Source organism: Glycine soja, chromosome 1, assembly GCF_004193775.1.
Source record: "Glycine soja cultivar W05 chromosome 1, ASM419377v2, whole genome shotgun sequence".
Taxonomy (NCBI): Eukaryota; Viridiplantae; Streptophyta; class Magnoliopsida; order Fabales; family Fabaceae; genus Glycine; species Glycine soja.
Genome location: NC_041002.1, coordinates 46,794,584 through 46,806,210, shown reverse-complemented (window position 1 = coordinate 46,806,210; position 11,627 = coordinate 46,794,584). Strand labels below are relative to the sequence as shown.

Here is an 11,627-nt window from a genome sequence, read left to right as displayed (position 1 = left end):
AAATAAACGTTTAGGTAGTTATACATGACCACTTAATCATTTCAAATATCTCATTAACATCTAACATTTACTAATTATTTTTCTTTATATCTCCCTATTTATATCATAATATTTGTTATACTTACATTTGTCTCTCTTTACAAGTCATTTTCTTTTTTTCTTTTCGTGATTGAAATATATTATTAGTTAAAGTACAAAGATAGTCAAACTCTTATAAAAGCCTATACGGGTAGCAATGAGTTCAAAACATGAATCCAAAAGAAAAGAGTATACTTTTGAAGGATTCAAATTCTATCTTGTCTCTTTCTCTTCAATCATATTCTAATAAAAATCATTACCAAAATGAACTACACATTATTTCAATTTGTTGTTTGTATACTTTTATAAGATATTATTTAGATATAATGTATAATATGCACTTTATTTTAAAACCAAAACGTGGAATTTTAAAAGGAATTAGCACGTTATGATCTTACAGACCAAGCTATATAAGAAAAATGCATGCTTGGATCCATGTTAAAAAAGAACACAAGGGAATCACAAATGAACAGTAGTGTTTCGAAATAAAGATGATGAGGTACTACTGTATGCACGATTTTTCATTGATTGAAACGAAGAAAAGGAGAAATTAATGGCAGAAGTGATGAGGTGGGTCACAAGGGCATTGAACTCTGAAAGAGTCTCAAGAAAACAAGATGGCTCTTAACATAACATCTTGATTGCAGTACTGGCCCGCCTTGGCATCTATCTAGGGCTTCTTCATTCATTCATTCTTTTGCAACATTTTTTATTAAAACCAACGCACGCAGAGAGTAGTTTTACAAGGAACAAAGATTTGATTTGATTTGATAGACATGAATGAATGATAAAATAAAAATAAAAAATGAATGTCATCACGAAGAAATGGAATTGTAGAAAACCGAGGACACACTGTAAACCTTCTTAACTTTGAAAACAACAGGTGAATGAGGCAAAGCTAATCACTCCCATGCACACGTCCCTTTCGCTCTCCGTTCCCCCACCTCTGCCGCCTCTGCTTTCTCTCTCTCACACATACACACACACATCCATTGGGAATGCCAACCATTCATTTACTTCTTTTCTCTTTTTTAGTTGTGATTTTATTTACTACACATTTTCTCCAAATATGTGTTTTTAGTATCTTTAATTATTTGTATCCTTGCTAGTTCATGGAAATGGACTTTGGAGTCAAATTCCATCACTTGCATTGATTACATTTAGCAATCACTCATGTTTATGCAGTTATAAAGTTTTGTATGTAAGCAATTAATTTCTTAGACCTTGGCAAGATTTTTTATTTCAATGTGTGTTTGAATGCATCTTAAGGAAAGAGGATGCTCATCATAATGAGGCTATTATTACTAGCTTTGGAGTAGTTGATATGAATTTTTATACACTTTGACGTGGAAAAAATATTCAAATAGGTGTGCTTATAACCAAACACACACTTTATTTAGAATATGAATAAATATTTCTTATATTTTCATCTAATTGTAAATATCATAATACTTTTTGGTTTTGTAATTATTAATTCAAGGTAATGTTTAAGGTAAATATTACAAATTATTAATAAAATATTTTTTCGTATGAAATTTTCATTGACTTAGCCAAAGATGTATGGAAATTAAACTCTATTTTATTGCTATGCAATAACATTTATAGTGATAACTGGTGGACCAATTACAAATTATTTTCCTAGGCTGTAACTTAAAACTATACTTTTAATAAAATTAAGATGAAATATATTTCAGCTAGTTGAGGGATGTGCATGAGATATTATAAAAATTTTAATACTCGAGTTCAATTTTTAATGGGTAAAAAAAACTATTTTTAATCAGAAGAACACAAAATATAACAAATTTTTATCTCTCAATGTGAAAATTAAATATCTTAAATAAACAGAAAACATGCAAAAACTGTAAAATTTAATAGTAAATCATTGTAAGACAAATGACTAGGTAGCTAATAACACACTGGTACAAAAAAAATATGTGGCTAGCTAGAGAGTAGAGATGTTATATATATAAGAGATGAAAATGGAGAGAGAACGAAAGGACTTTCTAGGTGTATTCGATCCTCTAATACTTAAGTGGCATATCTCTTCACCCTGTCTCTCTTTTCCCTTTCTTTCTATGTTTTGTTTGCTCTCTCCTCTCCCTTAACAGTAACTCAACAATCAAGAGGATCAGATCCATAGGAAGTTTTATCTGTCCATCACCAAAACCGCGACTGATCAGTCAATCCCATCAATCAAATCAAATCAAATCATCAGAAAGAAAAGAAAAGAAAAGAAAAGAAAAAAGGAAATCAACAAAAAGAGGAACAACATGTCCTCCTCATCCACTTCCTTTTCACCGGACCAACACCTCTCTCCCTCCGACCAGCTCTGCTATGTCCATTGCAACTTCTGTGACACTGTCCTCGCGGTATTATCATCCATCACCCTTCTCTCTTATAATATTGCAATCACTCTTTAAGTCTTAAACTTATTTACTTTATCTCTTAATTAGTATCATGTTTTTACTTCTTCTTCTTCTTCTTCTTGTTTTAATTTCGAACATTTAGGTGAGTGTTCCTTGCACCAGCTTGTTCAAGACTGTCACTGTGAGATGTGGTCATTGCACCAATCTTCTCTCAGTCAATATGCGTGGACTGCTTCTCCCTAGTGCCAATCAGCTTCACCTTGGCCACAGCTTCTTCACTCCTCAAAATCTTCTGGTATATTTTTATATAATGTGTGTGTGTGTGTGTATAATACTAATCATAGCTAGGGCTTTTGATTAGCATATTATATACCCTTTTGTGTTAGGTTCTTTTTTGGCCTAGTTATACTCTCTTTTGTTGGAGAAGAAATGAAAAGAAAATAGTAATGATCAATTGTATGAGTATATTGGGATTAATGTTTCAGGAGGAGATTCGTAATGCACCTTCAACAAACATGATGATGAATCAACTGCCGAACCCTAATGATTTGGTCATGAGCACCATGAGAGGGGGACCTGAAGAAACCCCTAAGCCTCCATCAGCTAATAGACGTGAGAATTTTCTCTAATTTTCTTAACCTAATCACTGTTGAATAAGCCGCAATATATTTCATATAATGCATTTTTCTTCTACTTTTTTTTCTTCTTTGCATAAAAACCTAAAAAATCAAACCTCCACCTGATTTTCATGTTTGTTTTTCATTTCTTTTTCTCGACTATCCTTTTTCTACTTCTTGGGGGTGGTGATCAGAGATCCTTCTGATACCACCAAAGAAAAGCTAGAGGAAAAGAAAAGGGAAACTCTTCTGATACCATTCAGTCCATTTCACTCTTCTTTTAAGCTGATAGTGGAGTGTCACTTAACAAATAAAGGAAGAAAAGCAAAAACAAAACAAAAGAAAAGATTCTATCCCTATCAAAACTCACTTGTCAATCTGAAACAGTGGCCAAGGTTTCTTGGTATACTGCAAGTGGCAAAGAGTGAACAATCCTTAGCACATTTATCTCATGCATTGCTTTTTCCACCTTTCCTGTATTATTAATGTAGACTGTAGAGTGTTACCAGATATCCAGCTTTAGTTCTTCAAATTGATTAAAAATTAAACATTAAGCTTCCATTATATTTTCAAATTGAAGCAACAACCCTTTTCCATATTCTTTGATATTCCCAATTACCACAATGAAATTTCAAAAGGGAAGGGATGTAAAATAAGATTCATAATTTTTTGTATACTTAAGGGAGAAAAAAGAAATTAAATCTAAAACATGTTAAATCATTTTCTTTCTCTTTGCGTTTATGCATGTCTCCTTACATGCATACATTGAGTGAGACAGAATTTCCCCCCCGAAAATATAGCGCTGAATCCATTGGGAGAGTGATTGTTAAAGATAATGATGAGGTAATGATAGAATATAGAGAGAGAGAGGGAGAGAGAAAGGGAGAGAGTGAATTAGGAAAAAGGTCCGCGAAGTTATTTAATGTGCCTGTCTGTTTCCCTGTGCAATGTCCGTGTGTTGCATGTCCAGCTCCAGAGAAGAGACAGCGAGTTCCATCTGCTTACAACCGCTTCATCAAGTAAGTTTAGTAACATTGATTTCATGTTATGCTATCAATTACAGTTAGCAATTACTAGTACTACCTCCTCACCTTTTTATGTTTTAACTTTCTAATTTTTTTTAAATAATTAATGTTTTAGAATTTTAAATTCTAATTAATATTTTTTCTTTAAATATATACTTATTTAATATCAATTACTAAGGGTATAATTAGTAAATATCAAACTATTAAATGAGGATATTTTAGTCTGATTAAGTATACCAATTTAGTTTATATTAAATGTTTCTTAATTTATATGCAATAATCTTAAATATTAAAAGATATGAGAATAAAATAAAACTAATTTTTCATGGATGGTAAATTTGGAAACACACTAAAATAAGCTAATTAGTAACTCAAATCCTTTATCAAGTGTGTAATAGTAGTATTATTCTCTTAATGAGAAACTATTTAATTTCACATTTTTAATTATATTTTGATGGCATCTGCATGACTTTCACATCATTTAATTCTTAGGGATGAGATCCAACGTATCAAAGCTGGGAATCCTGATATAAGCCACAGAGAGGCCTTTAGTGCAGCTGCAAAGAATGTGAGATCCAAGGATATTCTAAATCTTACTCTTTTAGGGACTTTCCCATTTTCAGTTTATTTTCAATTTTTACTAATTGAAAAGTTTTTTTTTATAATTTAATCCCGTATATATTTAACCTAGTTGGTTAAAATACTTTATTTTTTCTCATTTGTGGGGTCCATATTTTTCTTTCAGTGGGCCCATTTTCCACACATTCATTTCGGACTTATGCCTGATAATCAACCCGTGAAGAAAGCTAATGTTCGTCAGGTAATTGGGAACCCTAGCTGCTGTTACCTCCTTTTCCTTTGGCAGCACATTAATGCAAAAGAGGACTCTTATTTCTAGGGTTTCTAATCTCAAAATTTTCTGTGAGTGTAGGAAGCAGAGGACGTGCTTATGAAAGATGGGTTTTTCGCACCGGCTAATGTAGGCGTCTCTCCCTACTAGAGGTGTTTTTAATATTGTAGGGCTTTGATGAGTGTTGTTACCCATGCATGTCTCTAATATTAAGTAATTGTGTACTAGGACTTTGTCTTATGCATATTAATGTTGTGCACTTGTATTAGTACTTGTTAGTGTTAAAAGTTGTTAGTATATGTTTAAAATCAATGGTGGAAGGGAGTTCTGACGAAGCTAGATTAGTTCTTCTGAAAATGAAGATGGCTTATTTTCTTTTGAACTGGTCCCGGAATGAATGAATGAATGGTTTCGGAATGTAGAAAGCTCAAGTTACAATATTTAATTTGAAGTTTTCTTTATTCTAATTTATTTTTTTGATAAGCGAGTTCTTTAGTCTAATAGGTCTCGTTAATGAGTTTCCTGTTAGTTGTTAATAAAACCATTTATCTCCATCGTGAAATCAAATATAGTTTTCTAAAGAAGACAGAATAATGTTGGTGGCGTTTGTTTGAATGCTTATTCTTTGAAAATAATTTTTATTTTAAAATTTTTAAGATTTATAAAATATGTATAAAGAAGAAAATATTCTAAAGTATCATCCCGTTTTTACTTTTTTTTGTTTGAATGCTTATTCTTTGAAAATAATTTTTATTTTAAAATTTTTAAGATTTATAAAATATGTATAAAGAAGAAAATATTCTAAAGTATCATCCCGTTTTTACTTTTTTTGAAAAGACCGTTGATTTGTTGGTTTTAGTTTTGGGTCTGTTTTTTAAAATATTTTCAGATAAAATATTATTCTTAAAATTTTAAACAAATGTAATTTCACTTTTATTTTTTTTCTTTGAAAATAAAAACAGAAAAATACTCATACCAAGTGCTATCTTTATTTTTAATTTTCAAAGTACTAATTGATTTTATACTTAGTTAAAAAAAATGCTTTTATACTTTTGATCTAACTTATTCTATTTTAATTTTTATACAAGCTTCTTTTTGTTTAATCCAACTATCACAATTTTCAGTAAATTAATCAATGTAAAAGAGTAGTTAGATATTAATTTGACATGGTCTTAAAGCTTATTTTCTGTCTTTGCCATAGTTGTTTATTATCTAAGTCACTTTTTGGTTACGAGACGAATGAATGAGATTCAATTTTCATGTTAAATTGTCGTAAGTATATATATGCTTCGTAAATTAAAAAAACAAGGCAGAAAAAGAAGTTAGGTTCAAATCTTCCTAACGTGGAGAAACGAAGGGAGATTTGTATCATTGTTCGGTTATTCCTACTTATATTAATCCTTTCATTAGAACGAATAAGAGAATTATACATAGGCTTATTCCCTAGCTAATAAGGTACCTCCACAATAACGTGATGATATAAAAGGTAATCCAAGTGATATGCTAGAGCAAAAGACAATTACGCACGCACTTTAGCGGTTTGTTTGATTTTGACCATTGTATATACGACTATGGACCTTCATTTGTAACATAGAGGTTTATATAGTTAATTTGTGGAAATCTAAAATTTGAATCTATATACGTGCTACTATTAAGGCGTGTGAATGTGTTGGACAATTGGACTTTGCCTTAATCAGACTTAATTTATTTTTTAAATTGAACACAAGACTTTGACTCTGGTGCAAATACCTTGACACACTCCTTTATCATGTTTCACACACCTACTTTCCATGAGATTACCCTACCTCCACAGCATGAAGAATACTGTGGAGATTCAGTCTCCCCCGTAACATTCTTGCAATGGAAGATTAGAAGCCAACTTCAAAACACCACATCCTGTCGCATATGACTGGGATGCATAGAAGAAGGATATTATTTGTTCTCATTCTTTTTTATCAGTCAATATTAGTTATTAATTTTTGTTAGAAGATTAGTGAAAAATTTAAACCCTTGACTTTTCACCTATCCTCCTATTAACCTTTAAACTTCTCATTCTAATCAACAAATCAACCTTATAACTTTCCTAATTTGCCCTCATGCATGTCAGAGCTTAACATACTTAATTTTACAAAGGATTGGATGGTGTTAGTATACCTATGATTACGGTTACATTAAAAAAAAAATTGTTACTTGCACATTTTAAAATTTACAAGATGTCTTTATATATAACATTATTAATAAGACATAAATTTTTACAAACTAAATAATATGGGATAAAGAAACCAAACTCTAACAAATGGATGGGCTTTGGGTTAAGAACTGAAAAGTTTTATTATAACTGCAATGGTTCCCACTTCCCCACTGGCATAGGCTGTGCAATGTAACCCAAATGCTGTAGTACAATCAAAAAAAAAAATCTCACAGATTCGATTTGAATGAACTTTCTTCATTTATTCTTGTAAAAGCTTTTGAGTCAGTTGAAAGTTGATGTGCTAAGTGTTGTGCTAGGTCTATGAGTGCCTAGTTCATTATTGCTCTAGGTGGCACCTACGTACAGAACTAGCTTGAGTTAATATGTTTTACCGGCTATGTATTATGGTTGCTTAAAGTTCTGCCCTCTTTAGTTAGTTACTTCAGGTGCTGTCTTGGGGTTGTTGACAAAAACAAGTGTTTGTCTGCTACCTTTCGTGCGGACACACAGGGATGGATAAATAGAGAATTTGGTCCATGAATAATAGTACTAAAATTTAAAAAGGTTATTCAAAGTGTAATTTGTCACTTATTTTAATCTAAAATTCAAAATGTCAGATGACTTGAGTGGTAACATTAATGTATTTTTAAGGATTAAAGTGATAATAAATAGCCAAGTTTAATAATTTATTGAAAAAAATTACAGGTAATATATTATTATGTTAGACTAGTCAATGACTTGATAAATTAGTGACTATCATGGTTTTGATTAACGCTCCTACTTGGTAATAAAAGCTAAAATTGTAACAAAGAAAAAATATAGAAATAAAAACGGTAAAAAACTTGTGTATGACTAAAGCTGAATTTTGCAAAATATTTAGAAACAAAAGCATAAATAACCCTTTAAGTTATTTTAATCTAAATCTAATTTGTTTACTACAATTTGGATTGGTTGTTAGATTTCTTAGGTTTACTTTTGGGCCAGCTTCATTCACAATGGTCCAATTTATTTTTGGAAATTGTTATTTACTCTTCTTATTATTAATTATAGCTCCCCTTTAATTTATGATTTTTTTTTTCTCCAAAATATCCTGAATTTGCACTTTCCTTTTTGTAATTCTTTTGATCTCTTCTATAGATGATTTTGCACTCCCCTTTCTATGCACTATCTTCTGCCGTGTCAACCTCTAACTACAGCCTCCAGCCGACCGCTTTAACCCCTACCATCTACAAAGTGGAAGTTCTGTGCTAAGTCCCACACCCCTTCTTCCCTACAAACCTAAGCTTCACTGACCCTGTTAACACCTGCACCATTGGCTTGGATACAAATTTTTGCACAAAGCCTAATAGCCACAATGGATGGCATAACTAAATATATCACGCACCAAGCAAATATGTTAAGTAATTAATGTTGAGAGCAAGACTTGAAACTATGTCACTACACCACCTACAAACGAAACTAAATAGCAAATAGCAAGACAAAAAAAAAAGAAATAATCATTATGGAATGTGTGCATAATTCCTTGCATTTAGTCTCGAATATTCTCGTCATTTGTATGAACATTATCCTTAATTTTACCAAATCTGATTTCTAAACTTCCATTTTTTTGCTTTGATCTAGTTGGAGCTACTCTCGCCATCACCTCCCCTCCCATCTCACATATTTTCTGGATGCAACAACAATAGGAGCATTGCTTTCAACCAACCCAAAGATGAAATAATTATTTTTCATTTAGCAAATATCTATCTAGCAGGTTGAAGGAGGGGGTGTCGAACTTGGCGGAGAACATTTACCCTATGGTATAAATCATTTGTTGAAGAGGCAACAAGAATTACGAAAAGGGAAGTGTAGTTTCAAGGCTATTTTATGAAAAAAAGAATTATAAAGGAGAGTAATTAGGGAAGTGGAAATAGCAATTTTTTATTTTTTTATTGTGGTAGGCCCAGGATGGCCCTTAACTGTTCAATGGCCTAATCGATGTCTTATTCTGCGAGTATGATGAGTTGGGTCTTTATATAATTATATCTCCATTTCTTGTCTGGGTAGCCAATAAAGAGTCCGGTTCTAACTTTTCTTTTTTGTGTTTCCTACTCCTGTCAATGAAACCGTGACTCGGTTGGGCTTAATTTCTTATAAAATTAATTTCTTTTGGGTATAAATTCTTTGCAAGTTCATCCGAAGTAATCTCAACATAATAAAGCATAAGTTTTCCCTAATCAAATAATTCATCAGTAACCTATATGAATAAAATAAAAATTGTATCAGAAACTCTAACTATCCCAAGTAAATATATAAAATGACATGGATTTTCCGCTACCCCAAAAAGAGAAGGGCCCAAAACAACAACAATGGATAAGAAAAAAGTCAAATATATCACATGTAATGCTCTAAAAAAGAAATACAAGTTTAAGAAATAAATAGAAGTAGGATACGTGAGCTCTGAAGTATAAACTTGAAATACTTGTTGAAGCTAAAGATTAAACTAGTCAAAATTATGTCGACCCAGTTAGATTTGAATGGAACTCATGGAGAACAAATTCTATACTAGCGAGTTAGATATAAATAAAAAAGACTATATAATTCAAAGTGTCAAGATATTTTTAGATAAATTAATCACTCAATCAGAGAATCCACACTCTCAAATACTTTTGGATATGCTCAATTTTTTTAACAAAAAATACAAATAACTTGTTAGTATAAAGTAGTATATGCATGTGTGCTCTCCCTTAAGATATTTAAAACGAAAAAGGATATATGGGATAAAGAGACACAAGACAAAGATAGTATTGATGAAAAGCTTCTTCTTTTTCATTGGTTAATCATTGGTGAACAAAGAGGGAATATATAGCCTGGATTTTATTACAGCTCAGCAAATGGATAAGATGGAATTTAGGAGACAAGGAATAACAATTGATGACATTTCTGTGACAACTACAGTAACGGTCTAATACAACTTAACAAAGAACAAAACAACACAGCTCTAGACTATTCTAGAAGCTTGGTGAGTGGGTCTTGGGCCTGCTGATCATGTGTGGGCTGGTTCTGTATTTTGAGCAATCAATGTAAAGGTGCTTAGTTTGCTCATGAAACACGAGATTGGCCGCTATGTGGAGAATGCTTTGATTATCACAATATAGAACAACTGGATGGGAGCAATTGATATTAAATCATTGAGAAGATAGGTGAGCCATTGAAACTCACACGTGGTTGAAGTAAGAGCTCAGTATTTAGCTTCTAATGATAAATGTGAAACAATATCCTATTTCATTGATTTCTATGAAACCAAGGATCTGCCAATGAAGAAGCAATTTCTGTGATGGAGTTGGACAGAGGTCTCCCTATTGAAGAATAACCCTTTTCCTGGACATCCTTTGAGGTATCTTAGAACTTGAGTAATAGCTTGAAAATGAACTTTAGTTGGTTGAGACATGTATTGTCTGAGCTACTGAGTTGCAAAACCAAAATCAGGTCAAGTGTTGGTAAGATAAATTAAGCGACCAACTAACTATCTATAGGGTAAAGGGTCAGCCAATAAATCACCAGATTCTTCTCGAAGATGAACGGTGTTGTCCATAGGTGTGGAAACTGGTTTTGATCCCAACAATCTTGAATAAGTGAGTAAGTCTAAGCAATATTTATGATGATAATGAAATCCTAGTAGCTGATTGAGCTACTTTTATACCTAGAAATTACTTTAATGTGCCAAGATCCTTAATCCAAAAATGAGATTGAAGGGTTTCCTTAATATGACTTAACATGGGACATTAGCAGAATTGCCAGTAAAATGATGCCAACAACATAAAGAATCAAGGTTGTGAAGTTAGATTTTTCAGATTTGACAAAAAGACTATGATCAGCATGGGCTTGGTGGTAATTGCAGGACAAGAAAAGAACATAAAACTTTTCATACCATGTTTGGCTAGCTTACAGACCATAAAGGGACTTGAGGAGTTTACAACATTGGGATGGCCGAGAATGAAAGCCAAGAGGAAGAACCATGTAGACCTCTTCTATTAGGTTTCCATGAAGAAAGACATTGTTGACATCTAGTTGTAGGAGTTCCCAATGATTAATGGAGGCTACAACATGAATGGTAGCAATCTTCACAATTGGGGAAAAGCTTCAAAGTAGTGAATTCCTTCAATTTGAGTAAAACCTTGGCAACAAGTTGTGCCTTGTATCGTTCCACACTTCCATCTGAGTGTTGTTTGATCTTGTACACCCACTTACAACCAATAGGTCGAGCACTTGGAGGAGTGTCCACAATGTCCCAAGTTTGATTCAATTCTAGAGCTTCTATCTTGGCTTTCATCTCATCTCTCCACCATTGATGCTGAAGAGCTTCTTGGTAACTACCAGGCTCAACCTCAGATGACAAGGACATGAGACAACGATGGTGGGATGATGAAATGCAAGAATATGTGAGAACATAATGAAGAAGATACATGCACCTTAAGGATGATTGGGCAAAGAAATTGCAATGATAGTCAACAAGGTTCA

General features: G+C 32.4%; 1 protein-coding gene across 1 annotated transcript; it reads left to right on the top strand.

Moving 5' to 3' along the window:
* Window positions 1-2,066: 2,066 nt before the first annotated feature.
* On the top strand, window positions 2,067-5,357 carry LOC114417162 (axial regulator YABBY 1-like). The gene is made up of 7 exons (XM_028382273.1): window positions 2,067-2,447; window positions 2,587-2,739; window positions 2,930-3,056; window positions 4,032-4,080; window positions 4,579-4,654; window positions 4,832-4,906; window positions 5,018-5,357. Exons 1-7 carry the CDS (start codon window positions 2,349-2,351, stop codon window positions 5,084-5,086), a joined length of 648 nt encoding a protein of 215 aa, XP_028238074.1. The 5' UTR covers window positions 2,067-2,348; the 3' UTR covers window positions 5,087-5,357.
* The last annotated feature ends 6,270 nt before the right edge of the window (window positions 5,358-11,627 follow it).

Excerpts from the sequence above, each read along its gene's own strand:
- LOC114417162 (XM_028382273.1), top strand. The coding sequence starts at position 2,349 with ATGTCCTCCTCATCCACTTCCTTTTCACCGGACCAACACCTCTCTCCC. Across the intron at positions 2,448-2,586 it reads TCTGTGACACTGTCCTCGCG|GTGAGTGTTCCTTGCACCAG; the intron begins GTATTATCATCC and ends TCGAACATTTAG. Across the intron at positions 4,655-4,831 it reads TTAGTGCAGCTGCAAAGAAT|TGGGCCCATTTTCCACACAT; the intron begins GTGAGATCCAAG and ends TTTTTCTTTCAG.